The 25901-nt window shown below is 32.0% G+C and overlaps 3 protein-coding genes across 9 annotated transcripts; 2 read left to right on the top strand and 1 right to left on the bottom strand.

Annotated features, from left to right (window-relative positions):
- The first annotated feature begins 1843 nt into the window (after window positions 1-1843).
- Dhc1 (dynein axonemal heavy chain 1) lies at window positions 1844-18519 on the top strand. Of its 2 annotated transcripts, none has more exons than XM_035864567.2 (34): window positions 1844-1933; window positions 2054-2293; window positions 2384-2541; window positions 2617-2840; window positions 2926-3203; window positions 3306-3479; window positions 3556-3785; window positions 3875-4074; window positions 4143-4366; window positions 4442-4617; window positions 4696-4878; window positions 4944-5342; window positions 5407-5657; window positions 5761-6003; window positions 6085-6248; window positions 6318-6578; window positions 6645-6873; window positions 6950-7623; window positions 7702-8507; window positions 8571-8778; window positions 8847-9233; window positions 9312-9484; window positions 9553-9919; window positions 9987-10181; window positions 10253-10391; window positions 10476-10752; window positions 10830-11271; window positions 11342-12699; window positions 12775-16352; window positions 16428-16654; window positions 16728-17039; window positions 17156-17607; window positions 17725-18019; window positions 18133-18519. In XM_035864567.2, the coding sequence occupies exons 1-34, from the start codon at window positions 1844-1846 to the stop codon at window positions 18517-18519; spliced, it is 14001 nt and encodes a 4666-aa protein (XP_035720460.2). The 2 variants fall into 2 exon arrangements, with proteins under 2 accessions (XP_035720460.2, XP_085513848.1); XM_085657722.1 differs by having other exon boundaries at window positions 5752-6003.
- Window positions 18520-18651: 132 nt separating this feature from the next.
- Window positions 18652-20693, bottom strand: LOC118440882 (protein Loquacious). Of its 6 annotated transcripts, none has more exons than XM_085657725.1 (3): window positions 20397-20421; window positions 19599-19977; window positions 18652-19512 (listed from the first exon to the last, which is right to left on the bottom strand). In XM_085657725.1, the coding sequence occupies exons 2-3, from the start codon at window positions 19941-19943 to the stop codon at window positions 18853-18855; spliced, it is 1005 nt and encodes a 334-aa protein (XP_085513851.1). In that variant the 5' UTR covers window positions 19944-19977; window positions 20397-20421; the 3' UTR covers window positions 18652-18852. The 6 variants fall into 6 exon arrangements, with proteins under 6 accessions (XP_085513851.1, XP_085513850.1, XP_035720465.1 ...); XM_085657724.1 differs by lacking the exon at window positions 20397-20421 and adding an exon at window positions 20275-20344; XM_035864572.2 differs by lacking the exon at window positions 20397-20421 and adding an exon at window positions 20140-20257.
- An 804-nt stretch (window positions 20694-21497) lies between these two features.
- Window positions 21498-25049, top strand: LOC118440988 (wee1-like protein kinase). The gene is made up of 4 exons (XM_035864795.2): window positions 21498-22116; window positions 22507-22831; window positions 22940-23822; window positions 23925-25049. Exons 1-4 carry the CDS (start codon window positions 21867-21869, stop codon window positions 24237-24239), a joined length of 1773 nt encoding a protein of 590 aa, XP_035720688.1. The 5' UTR covers window positions 21498-21866; the 3' UTR covers window positions 24240-25049.
- The last annotated feature ends 852 nt before the right edge of the window (window positions 25050-25901 follow it).

The following is a 25901-nucleotide window of genomic DNA, read 5'->3' as shown; positions in this document are numbered from 1 at the left end:
AAGAGTAAGTAAGAACGGGAGGAGGAGGAGAGGAAAGACAAAGGGGGAGAGATAGGGCAAGCAGTAAGGCTTAGATACGCAGTTAATGTCGCATTACGGTGCAAGTTGCATAAGGACGTGCATCGTTCGGACTATTTCTTCTACTTTGGAACGACGAAAAAAATTTTTGACATGACCGAAACCACGGAAGAAGCTAGAGTAAGCAATAATTAAGAATATATATAAGAAACTAAGAAACTTAATAAATTAATTATGTTTCTTTTTAATTCGATATTAAAATAATTATCATTCAAATGATTCAATGATTTGTATTATATTACTATTAAGGAATTCATTTTAAGTAAAACTATTGCATGACTATACTAATTGAGTAACGAAATAGGATTTGTAACAGTTTTATAGAAATTAAATACTTATCTCGTAAACTTTAAACGTAACTTTTTTAACAAAACTTTTCGAATGAGTTTTGTTTACGAACTTTCATAGTGAATCCCCTTTCTTTAAACGTTATCTAAAAAAACAGGAACAAAGTGCATTTTAGTGCGATCGCATGCAACGAAGAGGATAATAAAGTTGAGATAGGTCAGCAATTTGCGTAGAGGGAATATATATTCACAAGTGTATTTACATGCTACAGATATGTACAAATCGTCGTTCAAAATTACACCCCCTCATACATAGGTTCATATGTTATTCAAAGGAAAATACTGTAGAATATTACGTGTTTCACGTACATATAACATGTGGCGTGAGTATATTATTCGATTTTAGTAACAGATAACTTACTAATCCGAGTTATGCTTATTCGTGTAGTAGCTCGATTTATTTAATGCATTTGCTTTTGATTAAAATCATGCATTTTAACGTTAGTTCGATATATATTATAATATCATAAAGGCACCAACAGTTATGTTTATAAATTAATCACGATTCATGTATTGTAGCACGTTTTATGTTTTACAAATAATAAATCATTTCTTTATGAAAGGAAAATTTATGACGATATATTAAATAGATGTAATGAATGATTTGAAACTATACATTTATATAAAAACGTATGTATATTGACAAGGAATATATGCACTTTATTTTACTTTTAACGATAAATAATCTGTTTTAGTAGTCTTTTTTTTGATATTTCATAAATATAAAATTTGATAAAAAGTTTCATCGCATAATTTTTCTAATTCAGGAATTTGTTTATATTATAATACAATATAAAACTGATCCATTAAGAATTAATAGTTTTTATAAATACAAACTATAGATAAATCTAAAATAAAACAATTTTATTTGACTTGATGGATAATCAAAATAAATGTAAACAAACTCATTAAAAAGCAAATTTTGACCATTCTGTTCAAGACTTCGGGGAAAGTTATATATTATTTTTAAGCTCAGATGTATATCATTTGGAGTAACGTTAAAACAATTTTATATTTTTACTAAGAAAGAATTAATAATAAGATATTCACTTTGTTAAAATAAAATGGATTTAATAAGAACAAAAGTTAAAATATTTAAGCTCACCTATTTGTAAATATGAAAAATTATGATCAACCACATTTACAAATACTTCATTGTGAAAGTTTAGCTGCGAGAAAAGACACGCTGTAATATCGACTAGTAAAGGTAGAATTGCGAGGAAATTCCCACGTAGAAGACACGAAGGATACGTGGAAGGGTGGTGCCAGACACGAAATAGTGGTACTGTTAACCCACCCGTTCCTTCGAAACGTCGTCTATCCACGAGAACTTTCCGATTTCAGTCGTCACAATACCTACACCATTCTTAGCAGTGATACTCGAGTACGATCATCTATCGGTTCTTACTTATTTAAACATGTTCGTCCAAGGACCTGGTATGGTCCAAGAGAGATCAGACAATTCTGATGAGGAAAGCGAGGATGAATTTTCCGGTGACATTGTTCAGGTCGAATTAGCCAAATTTCAAATTAAAATCGAACAATTATTTATTTATCGATTTATTTATTCTGTAGAATTAGAAGACCGATCTCAATTATTTTGACAATCCACGATCATTATTTTTCAGAAACGACGCGAAGAATGCGAGAGAAAGGCTAGGCGGGGAGAAATGGATCCTCGTTTGGAATTTGCTTTTCAACTTTTGATGGATGCGACACAGTTAACACGTCACGAGATAATGGACCATGTTTTCGAAGGTGATATGCTAGATGAAATCAATCAACTGTTTTTACCTCACACGAGGTCAACTCTCGTTTGGTTTTACCAAGAGGTCGTTGAAATGGAACCTTCGCGTCCACTCGAAACGGTAAATTTATACTTTTTTTTTATAAGTATATTACAATTACGTGTATATACTAATTGTAATTATAATTAGTAATTAAAATTGATTTAATAGGTGCAAATGAAATCTACAGGTGCTCGAATCGTTGCAAATACGTCAATGTCGAAAGTAAAAGAATTACAAAAGGAAACGAAGGAAGCAACAAAAAAGAAACTTTTTTTAACCGATGGCTGGCAAGTTCCTTGTACAGGGATTTGTATTTACATGTTTCGGTATTTATTTTGTTTTTTCATATTAGTTAATGTTGCAAAAATTATATTCTACTTTTTTTATTCTTCATCCTTTAGAATTAATCTTTCAAAACAATTACCTGAAGAAGGATTTCAAAAGGATTTGTACACAGGCATTATAGATACTATGAAGATCGGCATCGTACCATCGATTCAACGTATCGTTGAAAATGTTTTTATGGAGGCATTGGCACACTCAGTTGGAGAAGGAGAAGATGATTGTCCAATGATAAAAACTCTTTTGTTACCTGGTCTTAGATCATTTTGTAGCGCTTTAAAAGGTAATGAACTAAGTTATCTTTATTTAGACAACTGATTAAATATTTTCTAAATATGAAACAAATGTATTAATTCTTTTTCTTAAAGTATGCGAAGATGTAGCTTTGGAAGGTAATATATTCGACGATGGTGAAAATATAATGATGAACGTCCATAATTTTGAGGAAGCAAAAGTTTTCATGTCTAAAGAAAATGCCGTAACTAAAGTTGAGGAAAGAGTAAAAGTATGGATAAAGAAATTAAAAGATTTCATGGCGGAGAGTAAGCAAGTTAAAAGAGAGAATGACAATTCCGGGCCGCAACAAGAATTGGAATATTGGAAACGAAGAGGAGCGCAATTTAGTCAACTTGTTTGTCGATTACAGGTTCCATATTAATTTTTCTTTTTGTTTTTCTTTTTTTTTCCTAAAGACTAAAATCTTAACGTTTTATCTTTATTATAATAAACGAATTTATTTTGTTCTCAGGATCACGAAGTGCGTATGTCACTTTTGTGCTTGCAAGTAGTTCGCTCGGCTTACATTAAAAATTGGGTCGACACCGAGGACGAAGTGACTTATTGCTACAACGAAGCAAAAGATAACGCGAAGTTTATTCAGGCCTTAGAAAAATGTTGTCACTGTTTATACCTCGACGATCCAGTAAGATGATCTTCCAAAAAAGATTCGATGATCGATTTGTTCCTTAGAAAGCATCGATTTTGATTAATTATTTCAGGTGAAAATGAAAGATTCTCTGATATCGTTGCTGCAAACTGTAAGATTGATATACAGTGTATCCAAATTTTATAATACTTCGGAACGAACCAGTTCGTTAATGATCAAAATTACTAATCAAATGATAGTAGCTTGTCGTGATTACGTCACGAAAAGAGGAAAAGAAACGATTTGGGGTCAGGACAGAATGGCTGTTAGATCGAGATTAAAACATTGCTTAAGATTGAACAAGTAATTATTCGATTTAATATTCGAAAGGAATTTACTATTAAATCTTCAGTTTTTTTTTTTTTAGAATAGCAATATGTTCTTCGTTCAAGGTCATACAGAGAAACATACAGATTAGTACGATGTTCACCGGCTGTAACGGAACAAGAATTTTCCTTTTCTGAAACTCACGTTTTTGGAAGATTTGATTCTTTCTGTGCGAGAATCAGAAAAATTCTTACAATGTTCGATCTCATCGAAGATTATCAAAATTTGTTCGAAAGACGAATGGAAGGATTATTACTAGGAGAATGTATGCTTATATTTTGATATAATTAAGATCAATTATTACAGATACAATTTTATTCATTTTTTTTTTAGCTTTAGAAGATGCTATGAAAATTTTCGAAGAGTCTAAGCAAATAGCTACGAATAAATCTTATGATTATTTGGATCCAAGAAACTTTGAATTTGATACTGATTATGATGAGTTTATGGTGAAGACGGATAATTTGAAAGAAAATATTGGCGATATCATTGAGAAAAATTATGCCGATGTTTGGGAAACTCCACAAGGTATACGTTTTCTAACGCGATTCGAAAAGGTAAAGTATAATATTAGCTCGAATTTATGAATTTTTTATTTATCCATGATTAATGAGCGCTTTATTCTACGTAAGGTTAGCAAAAAAATTCCATTGACGAAACTCGAAGAGAAATATAACATTGTGATCAAATATTGTGATAGAGAAATCGAAAGAATTTTGAAATTATTTAAAAAACAACGAGACGATCCACCATTGCCCAGACACATGCCTCCTATAGCTGGAAGAGTAACTTGGGCAAACTCATTAATGTAAGTCGATAAGAAGATAATTGCTATTGAACAAAGTTTAAATCGTATATGAAGCTTATCAAATTAAAAATCTCTCAGAGTACATCTAAACGAATTAACTACTTCTGTGACGAGTCATCCAGTTTTAAAAGCGTTACCTCTCACTGGAGATTTAGAGAAGCGTTACACACAAGCGCTCGTCATCTTAAATCAATATCGATCGGATATTTCCGAAGTTTGGACACATCAAAATTCATGGATTATCGAAGATTGCTTAAAACGGTAATTATAGATTCGATGAAGTTTGATTGAATAAAGGCTAATATTCATCATTTTTCGAAGTACAGATCATTGTTAGCGATCGATCAAAAAACAGGAAAGATCAAGGTCAATCTGGAAAGTCGTATCATACTTTTATTTCGTGAAGCTGATTGTCTTGCGAAATTAAACTTTAACATTCCTATAGTTGCATTGACGATATTGGCTAAACGTGATCATTTCACGATGGTCGCGAATTCTCTTCAGTTAGTAATAGAAGAATTTGTCACAACGGCTCAACGAGTGAAATTAGAAGTTAGGCCACTTCTTTTACCACATTTGGTCCATGTCGCGTCGTTATTCGAACCTGCTTTGACATTGTTAACATGGACGCAACCTGATTGGAAAGAATTTTGCCAAAATACAAGAGAACAGATCAAGATCTTTGACATACTTATAACTAGAATCCATGATGTATATTCTAATAGGTATTAAATAAGCCAATGTAATTGCATTTAGAAATTTATAAACTCTAACATATTTGTTTCATAGAATTCTGCACGTATTAGAAAGCATGCAAAAGATCACTTTACATTCTTTACCGACTTCCAATGATCCATGGACGATAGAGGAATTTATCGAAAAAACGGAAGAAATTTGTAGAATTGCCGCAATAGATCTGTATCGTAAAAGTATGATGGTGGAAGAAGCAGTAGAAGAAGTTTTAGGCTTAGTTAAAAATGCCGCGGCTGATTTCAAACAGATTGCTGAATCTAATCAATTTGATATACTAATCGAAGAAGGTTTGATACTTCCTATAGAGTTTTTAATATTGTAAAAAAAATGAAAAAAAATATGAAAGTTTTTTTTTTTTTTTTTTTTTTTTTTTTTTTTAAGAAAAAATAGAGAAGGATGCGGAACAAGGAGTGCAGCAACACGATTGGTCCATCGTGTGGGACTATTTCGATAATCCTCATCAATTAGTAACGATAGATGGTGGTTTACCAAAAGGAATGCAAGAAATGGTTGGAAATGCAATGTCTGAAATGAGAAGATACTATTCCAGGAAAGTCGTGGATGTGTTGATAAAGGTTACAAAAGCTTCTTTAGACGCTATAAGAAAACGATTTGTTCGAAATATAGACTTTGGTAAATAATTCGATAGATTAATAACTACTAATAGAAAATTTCGATTGGAAATATGTTTTTTTTTATCATTCATGTTCATAGATTGTCCTCCGAATCCTGTGTTCCTAATACACGCCAATCTAATGATACCAACAGTTACAGTAAAACCAACTTTAAACGATGTACAAGAAATTTTATGCACAGCTGGGAAAATAATTACCGGCGTAGCGAAAGGTGTTTCACAATGGAATGTCAAAGGCAATAAGGTATTAAAAATATCACGATTCGAAATAGCTAGTAATTATTTATATAAAATTATTCATTCTATCGCATAGAATTGTTGGAAAGATTTACAATGGGGTATTAAAAGAAATATTACTGATGTAATAATGCGCGTGCAAGATGATGTTATGAAAAAGAAAGAAGAACAATCGGAAGACTTAAAAACTAGAAGACGCAGACTTTATAAAATAATTTCCGAAGAGAAACCATTATTTATGATTCAGAAAAGAAATTTTTATTCGATGGTTATAGAAAATAAAGATATCGTCAAGATATTATCGATGTTGAACAGTTGCACTCAAGAACTTAAACAGGTAAATCATTTGATCGATTATAAAAGTATCCAAACTTTTTTGTACAAAGTTCACATACTTTCTTAGGATTTGTCAAATTTTTTCGAACGATGGGAACCTTATAAATTTCTATGGAAAAACGAACGAAATATGCGTGAACTTTTGCAAGTTTCCCTATCCGAATTCGAAAGCACTTTACGAAAACACGGTGAACTAGAAGATCTTTTAATCACCGAACCCGATATGATTCTTTTTGGAAGATCCATCGCAGTATCTACGGAAAGGTTGAAGTATGGACTTTATACGGAAATAAAGAGCAAGTTTACTAATCTTTTATCGTATAAGAATATTGTTCGTAATATTCGTAACTTACAAATTCTTCTAAACTCCAGGTTCCACACATAAAATTGGTCAAGCGATGAAGAAGAAATATCGAAAAGAAATGGAATATGTTTATGCGGTAATAAACGAAATGGAACGTAAATTGGATCGACAAATACGTGATCTAGACGACGTACGTCTTATAATGGATACCTTAAAGAAAATTCGTGATCAGGAGGTCGACATGGAGCTTAAAATTGATCCGATCGAAGAAGCTTTTAATATAGTTACGAGATATGAGATCCCTGTTGATACCGAGTGCTTAGAACAAGTTGATAATCTTCGATACACTTGGCAACAATTATTGGCACGTGCACAAGAAAGTCATGTTTTATTACTGAATCTCCAGCCTCAGTTCGAAGATGATTTGAGAAAGAATCTCGAGAAATTCCGTATAGACAATGAGGCTTATTGCGAAGAATATAAATCTTCGGGACCAATGCAGCCTGGTTTAAGTCCTAGAGATGCTTCCGATAGACAAATACTTTTTCAAAATAGATTCGATGGAATGTGGAGAAAGTTACAAACGTATCAGAGCGGCGAAGAATTATTTGGATTGCCTATTACAGATTACCCAGAACTTTCGCAAATTCGAAAGGAATTAAATTTGTTGCAAAAATTATATAAATTGTATAATGACGTTATCGATCGAGTCAGTAGTTATTACGATATACCTTGGGGTGAGGTAAGAATCATAATTAAGATTAAATTATTTATTTTTATCATCAATGTAAATTCAATTATGTGTTTGTTCGTTTAACAGGTAAATATCGAAGATATTAATAACGAATTGATGGAGTTTCAAAATCGATGCCGTAAATTACCGAAGGGTTTAAAAGAATGGCCTGCATTTTTTGCATTGAAAAAAACGATCGACGATTTTAACGACATGTGCCCGTTATTGGAATTAATGGCAAACAAAGCTATGAAGCCACGTCATTGGCAGAGAATCGTCGAAGTAATGGGTTACTCTTTCGATCTTGAAAATGAAAATTTTTGCTTGAAGAATATTCTTGAGGCGCCATTGTTGAAGTACAAGGAAGATATCGAAGACATTTGTATATCGGCGATGAAAGAAAAGGACATCGAAGCAAAATTAAGAACAGTAATAAACGAGTGGTCTTCTCACGAATTGACCTTTATGACTTTTAACAATCGAGGAGAATTATTACTCAGAGGAGATACTACTGCGGAAACAATAGGGCAGCTAGAAGACAGTTTGATGATTTTGGGTTCCTTGATGTCGAATAGATATAACGCACCCTTTCGCAAACAGATACAGCAATGGCTTGCAGACCTTTCGAATACAAACGAGATTCTTGAAAGATGGTTACTCGTTCAAAATATGTGGGTTTATCTTGAGGCTGTATTCGTGGGTGGAGACATAGCTAAGCAATTGCCGAAAGAGGCTAAAAGATTTAGTAAAATCGATAAGAGTTGGCAAAAAATTATGCAGAGGGCTCATGAAACTCCTGGTGTTGTTCCTTGCTGCGTGGGGGATGATTTATTAAAGCAACTTTTACCGCATTTGCAAGAACAGTTAGAACTTTGTCAAAAATCTCTTAGCGGGTAAATATAATATTAACGTGATTCTGATCTATGATGATAATCTACGATCATTTTTATTTATAGATATTTGGAAAAAAAACGCATGATGTTTCCAAGATTTTTCTTCGTATCCGATCCAGCGCTTTTGGAGATACTTGGTCAAGCATCGGATTCGCACACAATCCAAAATCATTTGCTTTCGATTTTCGATAATACCAAATACGTTAAATTTCACGACATAGAATATAATAAAATGACTGCAATTATTTCCTCGGAAGGTGAAACGATAACTGTGAGTATTAAATATATTCATAATTTAATTATCAAAGTATTTCAATAATTGAAGATTTAACTTTACAGTTGGAAAAAGCTGTACGAGCCGAGGGTTCTGTAGAGACATGGTTGATGCAGCTTCTACAGACATCTCAACAATCTTTACATTCCATTATTCGTCAAGGCTACTCGATGATAAATGATATTAGTTTTAATTTATTAAATTTTCTGGATAAAATGCCGGCACAAGTAGGAATATTGGGAATTCAAATGATTTGGACAAGAGACGCTGAGTTAGCTCTAGCACAAGCACGTGCGGACAAAAGAATCATGGGCGAAACAAATAATAGATTTCTAGATTTGTTGAATACTTTGATCGATCAGACTACGCGAGATCTCTCAAAGATCGATCGAACTAAGTTCGAAACGTTGATCACTATACACGTGCATCAGCGTGATATTTTTGATATACTGGTGAATAAAATATAAAAAATATAAGCCTATTGAAATTAAATCTAATTTATTTCCTTTAATATTAATCTTTTATTATAGTGTCGCATGAATGTACGCTCTGTAAATGATTTCGAATGGTTAAAGCAATGCAGATTTTATTTTAAAGAAGATATGGATAAAACTATGATATCCATAACAGATGTACAATTCGTATATCAAAATGAATATTTAGGATGTACCGAAAGACTCGTTATAACACCATTAACAGATAGGTATAACTTATTAAATAAATTCTATCCATTAATATATTTAAAATATTTCCTTTTTCGATATATCTCAGATGTTACATAACATTAGCACAAGCATTGTCTATGTCAATGGGAGGTTCACCTTGCGGACCTGCAGGAACTGGTAAAACCGAGACAGTCAAAGATATGGGAAAGACATTGGCAAAATATGTCGTGGTTTTTAATTGCTCCGATCAAATGGATTATAGAGGACTCGGCCGAATTTACAAAGGATTGGCTCAAAGTGGATCCTGGGGATGTTTCGACGAATTCAATAGAATCGAATTACCTGTCTTGTCTGTTGCCGCTCAGCAAGTTGCTGTTGTTCTAGCTGCTAAGAAAGAAAAAAAGAAGCAATTTGTATTCACGGATGGTGATCAAATAGATATGTGCCCTGAACTTGGAATATTTATTACAATGGTAGTATAACAGGATAAAAAGTACATCCTTCATGGTTTTATCATATACTTTTTTTTTTTTTTTATAGAATCCTGGATATGCGGGTAGAAAAGAACTCCCAGAGAATTTAAAAATACAATTTCGTACCGTAGCCATGATGGTACCCGATAGACAAATAATTATACGAGTAAAATTGGCCAGCTGCGGATTCCTAGAAAATATTACTCTAGCTCGAAAATTTTATACGCTTTATAAACTTTGCGAGGAACAACTTACCAAACAAGTAAATATTCTCAAAATTCTTTTGATAACCCATTGCTATTTCTACGTTAAAGGTATTTCTTTTTTTTTAAGGTTCATTACGATTTCGGCTTAAGAAATATCTTATCCGTACTTAGAACGTTAGGTGCCGCAAAGAGGGTCAATTCCAAAGATTCGGAAAGTACAATTGTTATGCGTGTTCTCAGAGATATGAATCTTTCAAAGCTCATAGGTTCATATAACCAATAATTTAATTTTAATACAATTGTTATAATCCAAAAATAATTATACCATCAGTAAATAAATTTCTTTACAGACGAAGACGAGCCATTGTTTATATCATTGGTAGCAGATCTTTTTCCAAATCAAGTTTTAGAAAAAACTTCGTACCCAGAATTAGAAACAGCAATTAGTCAGCAAGTCAAAGAAGCTTCGTTGATTTACCATCCACCATGGGTCTTAAAATTAATCCAACTTTATGAAACTCAAAGAGTACGACATGGTATTATGACACTTGGACCAACCGGTGCAGGAAAAACAACGTGTATACATATATTGATGAAAGCATTAACTCAATCTGGTGATTATCATAGGTAATTAATGAAAAGAATGTTTATTAATAAATACATATAGAAAGTATATTCAATCATGTTAATATTGTACTCGACAGAGAAATGAGGATGAATCCAAAGAGTATTACAGCCGCTCAAATGTTCGGTCGTTTAGATGTGGCCACGAATGATTGGACAGATGGAATTTTTTCAGCACTTTGGCGCAAAACTTTGAAATTGAAAAAAGGCGAACATGTATGGATGGTTCTTGATGGACCAGTCGATAGTATATGGATCGAAAATTTAAATTCCGTATTAGACGATAACAAAACCTTAACGCTTGCCAATGGCGATCGTTTAGCAATGGCACCTACATGTAAAATTATTTTCGAACCACAGGACATCGACAATGCTAGTCCTGCAACAGTTTCTCGTAATGGTATGGTGTATATGAGTTCCTCAGGATTAGATTGGAATCCAGTAGTTACAGCATGGCTCAAACGTCGATCGCCACTTGAAAGAGAAATTTTAGAGCAATGCTTTACCGATTCTTTCATTCAGGTATATCTTCAAATATAAAAAATCAAGTTTCCTTAAAAGAATAAATATAATTCTTATTTCATTTATATAGGTATATTCTTGGTCTACTCAAACGCTTTTATTAGCCATCAATGTCCTACAAAGTAATATCGTTCAGCAAATGCTCTCTATACTCGAAGGATTAATACCACCTGAAATATTGACAGAAGATGGGGAAGATGATGATAACGAAAGAGATAGATATCAACCTATAACTTCGGAACATCTAAAACGTCTCTACATTTTTGCTTTAATCTGGGGTATGGGAGCACTTTTGGAAACAGCCGATAGATTAAAGTATGACGTATATTTGAAAGAAAACTTTAAAAGTTGGGATCTCCCAAACTCAGCAAACTATCCCGATGCAAAGGTCTTTGATTTTTTTGTTACCGAAAAAGGCAAATGGGATACTTGGACGAGTATGGTAACGAATTATGTGTATCCCGAATATTCGACACCTGATTATAGTAACGTACTCGTGCCAATTCCCGATAATGTACGTATTCAATATCTAATCGATTTGATTGGCCGTCAAGATAAGGCCGTTTTATTAATTGGTGAACAAGGATCTGCTAAAACAGTTATGATGAAATCATATATGAAAAAAGCGAACTCTGATACAACCTTAAATAGATCCTTCAATTTTAGTTCAGCGACTAGCCCATGCCAATTTCAGAAAACTATCGAAAGTTATGTTGAGAAACGTATGGGAAATACGTTTGGACCGCCAGGTGGTAAAAAAATGTTGATATTCATCGATGACATAAATTTGCCGCAAATAAACGAATGGGGTGATCAAATCACTAACGAAATTGTACGACAGACTATGGATATGAAGGGTTTCTATTCTCTCGAAAAACCTGGCGATTTCACCACTATCGTTGACGTAACATTTCTAGCGGCTATGTGTCAACCTGGCGGAGGAAGGAATGATATACCTTCGAGATTGAAACGACAATTTTCCATTTTCAATTGTACCTTACCCAGCAACGAATCGATCGATCATATTTTCAGTATACTCGGAGAGGGACATTACAATGCGAAAAGAGGCTTCTCTGATGAAATTAGAAATCTTATTAAAAAAATGGTTCCGTTGACTCGAATTTTATGGGAAAGAACGCGAGTAAAATTATTACCTACTCCAGCTAAATTTCATTACGTTTTCAGCCTTCGAGATTTATCACGAATTTGGCAAGGAATAGTTGGTACTTTATCTACAGTAATAAATACAGAAAGCATATTAATGTCACTCTGGAAACACGAATGTATGCGGGTTTTTAGTGATAGATTTACAATGCAATCGGACAAGAAATGGTTCGAGGAACAAGTTGTTCAGGTTGTAAAAGATATTTTAGGCGATGATTATGTCGAAATGACGAAACCAAATCCAGCGTTTGTAGATTTTATGAGGTAATTCTCTAATTATTAAACACAGAACGGAAGAGTACTATAATAGGAAATTCTTGACATTAATTTTTATGTCAGGGACGCACCTGAACCTACTGGCGAGGAAAGCGAGGACGCTGACGTAGAATTACCAAAGGTATATGAACCTGTTTACGATGAGCAAGTATTACGTGATAGATTGGAGATGTTTCTGACACAATTTAATGAAATGCAACGAGGTGCCGGTATGGATCTTGTATTTTTCCCCGACGCAATGTTACATCTAGTAAAAATCTCTAGAGTGATAAGACATCCAAAGGGAAATGTTATGTTAGTAGGGGTGGGTGGCTCAGGTAAACAAAGTCTCACCAAGTTATCCTCTTTCATTGCTGGTTATAAAATCTTCCAAATCACATTAACAAGATCCTACAACGTAGCAAACTTTTTGGAAGATTTGAAATTTCTTTATCGATCTTGCGGTGCTCAAGGAAAAGGCACCACTTTTATTTTTACCGATCTGGATATCAAAGAGGAAGGATTTTTAGAATATTTGAACAATATTTTGAGCTCTGGCGTAATCAGCAATTTATTTACGCGCGATGAGCAAGCAGAGATCATATCAGAATTGACACCTATTCTAAAACGTGAGAATCCTAAAAAAACTATCAATAACGAGCTAACAATGGAGTTCTTTTTGCAAAGAACCTGTCAAAATCTACACGTTGTCTTCTGTTTCTCACCGGTGGGAGAAAAATTTCGAAATCGAGCTCAACGCTTTCCAGCATTAATATCCGGTTGTACAATAGACTGGTTCCAACCGTGGCCTAAAAATGCACTCGTTTTAGTTGCCCAACATTTTCTCCACGATTTTGAAATTGCTTGCACAAATGAAGTTAAAATCGAACTTGTGAACGCTCTTGGTTCTATACAGGATATCGTAGCTAAAACTTCGATGGAGTATTTTCAGCGATTTCGACGAGCAACGCACGTAACACCGAAATCTTATCTTAATTTTATTGGAGGTTACAAAAATATTTATCGTAACAAGCAGCACGAGCTAGGAGAAGGTGCGAAAAGAATGGACACCGGTTTGGCTAAACTTGAAGAAGCTTCTATATCCGTCGAAATTTTAAAAAAAGATTTAGCTTTAATGGAAAGGGAATTGGTACAAGCATCGGAAAAAGCGGAAACGGTTTTACTAGAAGTAACGGAAAGAGCGATGCATGCGGAAGCTTTTAAAAATCAGGTACAAAAAGTAAAAGAAAAAGCAGAACAATTAGTGGAGTGCATAGCCGAAGAAAAGGCATTAGCAGAGGAAAAGCTCGAAGCTGCGAAGCCTGCTTTAGAGGAAGCGGAAGCTGCCTTGAATACCATCAAACCTGCTCATATAGCAACCGTTCGAAAACTTGGAAGGCCGCCCCATCTTATAATGAGAATAATGGATTGCGTATTGATTCTATTTCAACGTAAGATAGGTTCAGTCATACCAGATCCCACGACGCAATGCCCTAAACCTTCATGGGCGGAATCCTTGAAGCTAATGGCTAGTACTACATTTCTCTTGCAATTACAAAATTATCCAAAGGATATAATCAACAATGAGATGGTCGAACTGCTGCAACCTTATTTCAAGATGGAAGATTATAATATGGAAACAGCCAGACGAGTTTGTGGCGACGTGGCAGGGTTGTTATCATGGACCAAAGCCATGGCATTTTTCCATTCTGTGAATAAAGAAGTTCTTCCATTAAAAGCTAATCTAGCTTTACAAGAGGCAAGATTGAAAGTAGCTATGGAGGATTTGACAAATGCCGAGAGAGAATTGTCGGAAAGAGAGATGGCTCTTCAAACTGTAAAAGAACAATACGATGCCGCGGTCTCGGAAAAACAAAGATTAACCGATGCTGCTAATATATGCCTCAGAAAAATGACAGCAGCGACTGCTCTCATTAATGGATTAGGAGGTGAGAAGATTCGATGGACCGAACAGAGTAAAGACTTTAAGCTTCAATTAGGACGTTTAGTTGGTGATGTTTTATTAGCGACAGGTTTCTTATCATACTGCGGTCCTTATAATCAACAATATAGAAGTAACTTAGTAATTGCTTGGATGGATATCTTAAAGACTAAAGTCATTCCATTTACGAAACATTTGAGTATAACCCACATGTTGGTCGATACCGCAACTATGTCAGAATGGACACTTCAAGGTTTGCCGAACGATGAGCTATCCGTACAAAACGCATTAATCGTTACGAAATCCACCTCTTACCCTTTATTAGTGGATCCTCAAAATCAAGGTAAAATGTGGATTAAAAACAAAGAATGTTCCAACGAATTGCAAATCACTTCTTTAAATCATAAGTATTTTCGAACACATTTGGAAGATAGTTTGTCGTTAGGCAGACCTTTACTGATCGAAGATGTAGCGGAAGAACTTGATCCTGTTCTTGATAACGTGCTTGAGAAAAACTTCATTAAATCGGGTTCCATAGAAAAAGTTATTGTTGGAGACAAAGAATGTGATGTAATGCCTGGTTTCATGCTTTACATTACAACCAAGTTGCCAAATCCTGCATATAGTCCCGAGATATCAGCAAAAACGTCTATAATAGATTTTACTGTGACAATGTTGGGTTTAGAAGATCAATTGTTGGGTCGAGTTATACTTATGGAGAAAGCTGATTTAGAAGCTGAAAGAGTAACTCTGTTTGAATCTGTCATGACAAATCAGCGTTCCATGAAAGAACTCGAGGGTACTTTACTACATAGACTCACATCCTCAGTAGGATCTTTGGTGGACGACGAAGAATTGATAGGAGTACTTCAAGAGACTAAATCCACAGCAGAATCGGTAAAGGAAAAATTGAAAGTATCGGTTCTAACCGAAAAGAAAATTACATTAGCTCGAGAAGAATTTCGGGCGGTTGCATCTAGGGGATCCATCTTATACTTTTTAATCGTAGAAATGAGTAACGTTAACGTGATGTATCAAAATTCTTTAAAGCAATTCCTAACTATATTCGACAATTCTATAACGAGATCGGTCAAAAGTTCTATCACCGCGGAAAGAATAAATACGATACTACGACATCTCACATATGAAGTATGGGCTTTCACATTGAGAAGTCTTTACGAAAGACATAAATCTTTATTCACATTAATGTTAGCCATGAAAATTGATTGCCATTATGGTATGATCACTCATACGGAATTCAATGCATTTATAAAAGGTGGTGCGTCCTTAGATCTCAATGCGGTTACTCCAAAACCATTCAAATGGATCCTTGATATAACGTGGCTTAATTTGGTTGAAATTAGCAAATTAGATAGCTTTTCAGAAATTTTAACAAAAATCGAATTAAATGAGAAAGAATGGCGCGTTTGGTATGAAAAAGAAAAACCAGAAGAAGAAGAATTGCCATGCGGCTATCAAAAAAGTTTAGACGTTTTTAGGAAATTATTACTTATCAGATCTTGGAGTCCGGATAGAACTTTATCTCAAGCAAAAAAATACGTTGTTGAATCCTTGGGCAAAGAATATGGAGAAGCGAAAATCTTGGATTTAGAAGTAACTTGGTTGGAATCGGAGGTCCGAACGCCTTTAATATGTTTATTATCGATTGGTTCAGATCCTAGCCCACAAATTACAGCACTAGCCAAGCAGAAATCCATTCGTAATTATATTCGTATTGATAACCATGTAATATAATTCGGATTTACTACTTATTTCTTTATTTTTTTTTCTTTAGAATTAAAATCAGTGTCTATGGGTCAAGGACAAGAATTCCATGCACGGCGAATGATCACGGATGCAATGAATACAGGTGGTTGGGTTCTTTTGCAGAATATTCACTTATCTTTATCATTCTGCACAGAAGTAATGGATGCACTCGTTGAAACAGATATCGTTCATGAAGCCTTCAGATTATGGATGACTACAGAAGTGCATCCACAATTCCCTATTGGTCTATTACAGGTTTATACTGAAAGCAACAAATATTTAATTATTTCGATATTATATCATAGAAGATATAGCGATGTGATTTTAGATGGCAATCAAATTCACTAATGAACCACCCCAAGGTATCAGAGCTAGCTTAAAGAGAACTTATCAAAATGTAACACAGGATACATTGGATTATAGTACGCAATCACAATGGCCACCATTATTATATGCTGTAGCATTTTTACATACGGTTGTACAAGAACGTAGAAAGTTTGGTCCACTTGGTTGGAATATACCTTACGAATTTAATCAAGCAGATTTCGCAGCCTCGATACAATTTATTCAAAATCATCTTGATGATATGGATCCCAAGAAAGGTGTATCCTGGCCCACAGTCTGTTATATGCTTGGAGAGGTATGATAGATATGATAGACGTATAGCAAGGACAGTGTTCCTCGCTTGCTCTTAACGACATTAATTTGAAAAAAAAATGTATAATGTATTATTTAACAATGTAAAACTTTCCACAGGTTCAATATGGTGGTAGAGTTACAGATGATTTTGATAAGCGTTTATTAACAACCTTCACTCATGTATGGTTCTGTGATGTTCTTCTACGTCCTGGATTCGAATTCTATCGTGGCTATAAAGTACCACAAACTCGAAATCTTCAGGCATACGTAGATTACATTGACAATCTTCCAACTACTGACAATCCAGAAGTATTTGGATTGCATCCAAATGCAGATATCACTTATCAAATTAATACGGCTAAGGGAATTTTGGATACTATTCTCAGTGTACAACCAAAAGAAGGTGGTGCACAAGGTGGTGAAACTAGAGAAACCATCGTTTACAAATTAGCAAACGATATGCTATCCAAGTTACCAAAACAATATAATTCTTTTGAAGTAAAAGAAGCACTCCACAGAATGGGAGCATTATTACCAATGAATATTTTCTTAAGGCAAGAAATAGATAGGTAAATTTCACTTTTGATATCCTTTTAGTAATGCGCAAATTTAAATAATCCATTGTATTCAATGATATATCGATATAATCATTTGTTATATTTTATAAATGAATTTTATCTTTCAAGAATCACAAGAGTCATCAAAGAAGTTTACAGTACATTAACGAATTTAAAGTTAGCAATCGAAGGTACTATTGTAATGAGTCAGGGATTGCGTAAATCATTGGATTCTATGTATGATGCCCGTATACCAGAAAAATGGTTGAAAATTTCTTGGGAATCAGCTACTTTAGGATTTTGGTATACGGAACTTTTGGAAAGAGATCATCAATTTAGACACTGGTGTACTCATGGAAGATCTAAAGTCTTTTGGATGACAGGTTTCTTTAATCCTCAAGGATTTTTAACAGCCATGAGACAAGTACGTATGTTTAATATAAATATAATTAATATAATATATATTATATACTAATATAAATATATTATATATTAATATAATTTTTTCTGTTTTTCTAAAAATATTACACAATTTAGGAAGTCACTAGAGCACACAAAGGTTGGGCTTTAGATTCTGTAGTATTACAAAATCTTATAACGCGTTTTAATAAAGAAGATATTAAAGAACAACCTCAAGAAGGAGTTTATGTACATGGATTATTTTTAGAGGGTGCGTCTCTTGATCGTAGGGCTGGAAAACTTATAGAGAGTAAACCGAAGGTTTTATATGAACAAATGCCCGTAATTTACATATATGCAATTAATACAACTGCTGGTAAAGATCCAAAACTTTACGAATGCCCTATATATAGAAAACCTCAAAGAACTGATCAAAAATATGTTGGTTCCATCGATTTTCAAACTGATCATAATCCCCGTCATTGGACTTTACGTGGCGTAGCATTGTTATGTGATATTAAGTAAATAAAATTAATACAAATATTTATATACGTGATCGAATGTGATTTAATCTTCACAAATATTTTTATTATTTTAAATACAATAGTTAATTGTAATAGCTAACAAAAAATTATTAGAAAATAATCATGTTTTTACAATATTTAAAATTAATATAGAAGTTGTATTTTACAGAAATTTAAGAAATGAAGCGTTAACTTAATAATATCTGTATGTTAACTATGTGTTAACTACTTTGTTTTTTTCGATTTTTAAACACTCTTTAGCAAGTAGAAAATATATAAATTTCAGTTTGTCATGTTCTAATAGTATAAAAAGCATATATACATATAAAACATTTTACTTTAAGAGTAATATAATCGAATCTATTAAATTAAGAACTGCTTTATATTCAGCTTCTTTTTTAGTTGTCCCTGAACTACATTGTACAATAGACGGAGAAGTATCAGTTTCTATACTAACAACAAAAATATCTGGATTTATAGAATTTAACAATGTTATAGTCACTTGAATAGCTAATGGTGTCAAAATTTCTTGTAATCTATATAAAATAGTGTTTACCATATTGTAATCACTTGTATCATGTCTAATTGACTGTAAATTTGTTAATAATTCTTGGCGTATCGTCATGAAAGAATTTTTCAATTTTATATGATAGTCAGAAATTTTAAGACCTAAATTTACCTTCTTAGATGAAAACCTATTTAACTGAGGATAACGTGCTTCAGCAATAGAATTGCTTATCATATCATTTATTTTAAGTTGGCTTTGTTCATCATTATCCAGAAATTCAGGATAATTAACAGAAACAAGCTCTTTTATACGATTTAACATTTTTTTAGCTGCCTCATGTTTTGCTTGTTTTTTTGTAGTAGCAATTCCTTCTTCTTTAAATGTTGAAAGTACACATTGATAAGTAAAAATTCTTGCATGTGGTGGACCTTCATCATTGATAGGTATATACTCTGGTTCCTGCAAATTATTTTCTGCACACAATGTCTGTAAAATATAAAAGATTTATAATGACTATGTATTATATATATTTGTAATTAATACTGACTCAAATATTAAAAGTAAAGAAATACCTGTAAAGCACCTATTGCATTTACAAAAGGCTCATTTGGTGGAATTCTTGGAGAAGCTGGTATAACTGTTGGTATACATGTTTTTATGGGAGATTGTGCTGGGGAAGCTGGTAGTTGAGGATAAGCTCTATGAGCTGCTATTTTCTCAAGCATAGCTTTTGCAGCCTCATGTTTTGCATCTTTTTTACTACGTCCAGTACCTGTTGCACTAAGTCCTTCACATGTAACACGGTAAGTGAAAGTATTCACGTGTGTGCCTCCACCATCATGTATTAATTCATAATTTGGTATCATTTGCATTTTCACCATCATTTCTTGTAGTATTGAAACAGGTGTCTTACTCATACTGATTGACTTATGATCTTCATAACATTAAAATCTAAAATACAAACAGTTTCTTCAAATTAATCAAATAATATAGACGTCTTATATATTTTCAATAAATATTTTTCGATATACTTAATTAAAGATTCGTTGACAAGGAAGAATGCATAAAAAAGAATGTTATTATTTAACTTCATTTAAAAATTGAATATTTTACCTGTTAACCAGGAAAAAAACTACGATTGAACAGCAAATAAAAATGAAATGGTTAAGATATAGATAAAAACTTTGGATAAACCGTTAAATAAAAAATTGGGAAATGTTTTTTTTTTTTTTCTATTGCAGCACTTACAAATTATCTATATATTAATTTGTCAGAAGGAAAAAGAAATTATTGTAATAAATTACTTTTTTCCTCCCAGGTTAACAGGTTAAAATTATAAATATTTACAAATTATATAAATATAGTCTTACTAATACTATTTAATACCAACTTGAGCTTTTTGTTACCAACAATAATTTTACTTACCCATCATTGTATAGTAACTGTATCGCTCACCAGTAACTTTAATTATCCATCAAAATTTCATGTATTAATTTACTACTACACATATTGATTATATTAGTATTTATTTTAGTAAAAAAGGTTAAAAAAGTAATAATAGATATGACACAACAAATTATCAAATATTACACTTTATCAGCTGAACAGTAGACGTTTGTATCTTAATTGTATTTACAACTGCATACGTATTTGCGAATGGCGCTGTATAATAGAGAAGTCGCTGTATAATAGCACATGAAAAATTTATATATAGATACATTTATGCTAAATTTATAATATATATATATATATATATATATATATATATATATATATATGAATATGTATAAATTGTAAATCATTATTTAAGTTAGCAAAAATTCATTACATAGTATATAAAATAACAGATAACGATAAGATACCGCTAAATACTGAAAGTAATATAAAATAGAAAAAAAACATTGAATTATTTTTTTCTATTCTTTAACTTTATTTTTCCTTTTACATACATTTTTTGTGAAAGCTCAACGAAAGAGCAGATTTTAATTTTTAAAAATAATGATATCTCAATATTGAAAGAAAAATTTATCATGTTTACGCTTTTTTAAAGTACAATTTTATTGGAAGAAATATCTAATCTGTTTAAAAAAGACCGTTATATTATTAGATAACGAGATTTTATATAATTATTACATTGTTGCCACATTATTTTCAAATAGTCAAAGAGATATGACTATTTAGATAGTTAATATCTTTTTTTTTTTATCTCATTGCGAAATTTATCTAAAAAGTTATGAAAAAGAATGATCGATTTTTAAAATCACCTAGAAATTTTCAGGTTACCTAGGGATATTTGGAACATCCTATATTTAATATTAAATATTTATCAACTGCTTTTAAAAATAAAAAAGTACGCTTTTCTTTCTTTCTTTAAACCTAATAAAAATTCAAAATATTACATTCGTAATATGAAATTTGGATATTGTTTAAAAAATTGTTAGTGATCATAAAAAACAAGCAGATGTCGCAATTGCACATAGCCATTGTTAGCGAAGTTATCGAATAAATGTAGATTTTATATTTACTTTTGAACGTATTTTTCGTTAACAAATTGTTTTATTGGTTTGTAAATAGTGAGAAGTCACTTAATTGGTAATTAGTATATCTAATAGAGAAAAAGAAAAAAAAAGTGAAATAATATTGGTATTACAAATAGCGTGTCTCATTTTCAAGCTCGTGCCACCCGCCATAACGAACGCTTCTTGATACGAATAGTTCGTTTGAATGAATCTTTCGAACGTGCTCGGGTTTTGTTAATTGGTGTGAGTTTTTTGGTGTGGCATTTTTAATGCGCACAAGATAATTGCATGCGAATTGACTTATGGTGACAATTTGAAGTCATGGAAGTGGCACGAAAGTTGCATTTTGATGCGTGTGATATAGAAGATGAGGAACTTAATATAAGCAGCCTTGGAAACAACTCGAGTTGCGATATCGAAGATGTTTTTGATTCTTCGACCGAGTATTCCGGATGCTTATCTACACTTCAACCGAAAAAATTGTCTTTCACTAGTCCACCTGCCTGCGATCTCAATGAAACCTTTACAGTACCACACAATAATAACAAAACACCGGCCATCAATGTGACAGGTTAGAAATAAAAAAAAATAATTTAATAAATATATATATAGATAACGTGTGTGTATAAATATATGTAGACGTATTCGAATACACACATACATATATACACACTAAATATTTGTAAACAAACATTAGTATATTTGCAATTGAAAACAATGCTATCAATGAAATATTAATCATTAGAATGCAGTCTGCTTTGTCTTATGATATATTTATATCTATTTGCTTAAAACATCTATTAGCTATACAATTAAGAGAATTCTTTAAATAGAATTATATGTGTGTGTTCAAAACATTAAGGTTAACTTATAGGTAGTTCCTTAATGTATCTTGTGGATATAAGAAGATTTATTATTTAATTTTATACCAAATACTTTAATACCTCAACTTATAATATAGGACCTTCTGGAATAAAAATTCCATCTCGTGAAACTGGCTGTTCACAAAAAATGTCTCTGGCTTGTAGCCCACCATACAAGCGTGTCAGAGCATTAAGATTGTTTGACTCACCTGCTACACCTAAAACTTTAATGGAAAAAAGTACAATGCATACTCCACTTCCTTCTAAATGTACTAGACTTTTCTCGCTAGAGAAGCCTAGACCTGTAGCTAGCAGTTACCAAAGTAAATCAGATAGACCTGCAGCCAATGTTAATCCCTTTACACCAAATGGAATGTTATTAACAGCAAGAAAGAGAAGTAGATCAAAGCGTAGTCTTAATGGGTATAGATATAAACTATTCTGTATTGTAAAATTTATTTCATTTTATATTTTATGAAGTATGTCTAATTTTTGTTTTTTTTTTTTTTTTTTTTTTTATGTATATATCAGATCTCCTGATGTTCAAAATAATAAATTTGATCTTGCTGACTCTGAGGATTCTGAAAATGAAATAGAGCAACCAACTAAACGTGTAGCTTTACATGAATCTAACATTCCCAGGTACCATAGAGAGTTCCATGAACTTGGTTTAATTGGTACTGGTGAATTTGGTTCTGTTTATAAATGTATTAATAGATTAGATGGATGCGTTTATGCTATTAAAAAAAGCATTAAACCTGTAGCTGGAAGCATAAATGAAAAAAATGCATTAAACGAAGTATATGCACATGCTGTTCTTGGCAAACATCAACATGTTGTACGATATTATTCGGCATGGGCAGAAGATAATCATATGATTATACAAAACGAATATTGCAATGGTGGTAGTTTGGCAGATGCCATTTTAACTTTGCAAAAAGAAAAGAAACATTTGTCTGAAGCAGAAATGCGCCAGTTATTGTTACATGTTGCTGAAGGTTTAAGATATATCCATAGTGTCCAGTTAGTACATATGGATATTAAACCAGGAAATATATTTATTTCAAAGGAGAAAAGGCTACTTGCTGTTAATTATGATTCAGCTGATGATGGTTTTGACGAAGAAGAAATTGTTGAAGAAGAAATCACATATAAAATTGGAGATTTGGGTCATGTAACATCTATTAGTAATCCACAAGTTGAAGAGGGTGATTGTAGATATTTGCCAACTGAAATCTTACATGAAGATTTCAATCATTTAACAAAAGCTGATATCTTTGCCTTGGGTCTTACGGTATATGAAGCTGGTGGTGGTGGTCCACTTCCCAAGAATGGTCCAGAATGGCATGATATTAGAAATGGAAATTTAAAAGAATTATCGCCTTATAGTAGAGATCTCAATGATTTGCTAAAGGTAAGTTTTTGTAAATTGATTACTGCATAAGAAGTTATAATATTTTTTTTACTAGCATGATATATTAGTACTATTTAAGAAGAAAAATAATATTCTTTACAGTTAATGATTCATCCAAATCCTGAAATGAGGCCTTCAGCTATATCACTTATTCAACACAGAGTACTATGCCCATATGGAAATAAAACAAAAGCTCAGCTTCGGCGTGAATTAAATGCTGAAAAATTGAAAAATGAGATTTTATCAAAGCAATTACAAGAAGCAGCAAAGTGTATTAAAACATTTGCTCCAAACGTAGCTGCAATAAATGGCACAGTAAATTCTGAAAGATATAGATTAAGATCTGCAACAAATAGAATCTCAAACAGAGCTATTGGCAAAAAGGTCAATCGTAGCAATAGTACTACAAATTTTTAAATGTTATGTATTGCTTTTACACTTTATTAAGAATACAAAGAAGATAAAGGTGCTACAGAATAGTAGTTCTGCAAAGCATTTTCATCTTAATATTGTGATATCGTATTAATTTTAGTTTCTAAATAAGGGTAAGCCAGCCAATTTATAAACTTCATATCATTGTAATATTATAGAACATTGATTTCATTCTTATTTATAAAATAGATTTATTATTATTAAATCTTGTTTTGGAAGGTAAGTGGATTTTGAAATCAACAAGAAGAAACAATACTAAGTGTAATTTATAAGTAACATTTGATACAATGGTAATATTTCAATGATATAAAGTGCAGTGTGTAATTGCATGGAACTATGACTACTACTTTTTACTGTGATGAAGACTATTTAGTGTTAAACAAAAACTAGGAATTTTACTTGAGGAATTTCTTTTGCTTTTGTTGTTCAGAACATCTTGAACAAAGTAAAATCACAAAATATTTCATGTTACATAGCTCTATTATTCTTGATTATCACTGTTACGAATATATTCATCTTTTTTTACTGAAGAATACAGTTGATGAAAGTAGTAATATCAGTACAACATGACATATAATGATTTATTATGATGGTTGTACATTTTCTAAACTTCTGTGCAAAATAAATCAATGCACTTAATGTTTATAAATCCAGTAAATGAATTTAACCAAGAAAGTATTTTTGCCATTTAAATTTCATCAATTTTATGTCTTCTTAAATTTATCATTTTATTAGATATTAAGTATCATTATTTTACCAAGGGATTAAGGTATCAGTTAAATTGAAATTATGCTGTGTTAAATTTATAACATAGCCTTTTTTTTGTGTACATTAGCAAATAACAGCAAACTTTGTGTGAATTTGCTTTATCATTATTAATTTTTTTCTTTTTCCTTTTTTTTTTTTTTTTTTTTTTTTTTGCAAAATATGTACACAAGTCTTATCTTTGATTTTTTTTTCTGTGTGTTACAAATTATTACATTTATTTCAATTTTATAAATTTGATATTTCTTGCATGTTCACAATTATTTTTATTGTTTTATCTGAATATTAATTCGTAATACATTTATTATCCATGATTCATTGACATTAACAATACTTACTATTTTTCGTTTTAGAAAGCTTGCCCTATCCTTAACTAGTTTATTAAATCTAAACATCATAATGATAAAAGAACACTTTTTTTTTTTATCTATATTCACATGTATTAATATTTATAAAGGCTCAATTATTAATTTAGTATTAATTACTCAGTAAAATAGACTCCACATGACTAAATTCATTTAGTATTTTTCTGGCAGTGACTGAGCGCATTTTACACAAATTTAATGTGCTTTTAATTTATATTTTTCAGACATATTATATCATTTTTTGATGCATGTAATTAAATATAATAAAGACAAAAAAGGTTGTGTCAATTAAATAATAAATTTTTGTTCCATAAATTTTAAATTTAAAATATTTTTAAAAAGGTTTTTTTTTTACAATATAGTTATCTATAATACGAACATTCATCAGGTATTGAATCATACTTATTTGTAGTATGTTTATGTTCATAATAAGATATTTAGCTATAATAAACCATGTTTCGTTGAATGGACAACTTCTATGTAATAAATATTGTCAAGTTTTTTAATTAGCATGAGA

Source organism: Vespa mandarinia, chromosome 6 (genome assembly GCF_050613455.1).
Source record: "Vespa mandarinia isolate Hongniang chromosome 6, ASM5061345v1, whole genome shotgun sequence".
In the NCBI taxonomy this organism is placed as follows: Eukaryota; Metazoa; Arthropoda; class Insecta; order Hymenoptera; family Vespidae; genus Vespa; species Vespa mandarinia.
Note: the sequence above shows the minus strand (reverse complement) of the source record. Positions and strands in the feature narration are given on the sequence as shown.

What these genes read in the sequence shown, in the direction of transcription:
- Dhc1 (XM_085657722.1), top strand. Translation starts at nt 1,844, where the DNA reads ATGTTCGTCCAAGGACCTGGTATGGTCCAAGAGAGATCAGACAATTCT. An exon ending in GAATCTTTCAAAGCTCATAG is followed by an intron (nt 10,392 to 10,475) that starts GTTCATATAACC and finishes ATTTCTTTACAG; the next exon opens with ACGAAGACGAGCCATTGTTT. An exon ending in CAATCTGGTGATTATCATAG is followed by an intron (nt 10,753 to 10,829) that starts GTAATTAATGAA and finishes TGTACTCGACAG; the next exon opens with AGAAATGAGGATGAATCCAA.
- LOC118440882 (XM_085657723.1), bottom strand. Translation starts at nt 19,943, where the DNA reads ATGAGTAAGACACCTGTTTCAATACTACAAGAAATGATGGTGAAAATG. An exon ending in ATGCAATAGGTGCTTTACAG is followed by an intron (nt 19,513 to 19,598) that starts GTATTTCTTTAC and finishes TATATTTTACAG; the next exon opens with ACATTGTGTGCAGAAAATAA.
- LOC118440988 (XM_035864795.2), top strand. Translation starts at nt 21,867, where the DNA reads ATGGAAGTGGCACGAAAGTTGCATTTTGATGCGTGTGATATAGAAGAT. An exon ending in TCAAAGCGTAGTCTTAATGG is followed by an intron (nt 22,832 to 22,939) that starts GTATAGATATAA and finishes TGTATATATCAG; the next exon opens with ATCTCCTGATGTTCAAAATA. An exon ending in ATCTCAATGATTTGCTAAAG is followed by an intron (nt 23,823 to 23,924) that starts GTAAGTTTTTGT and finishes TATTCTTTACAG; the next exon opens with TTAATGATTCATCCAAATCC.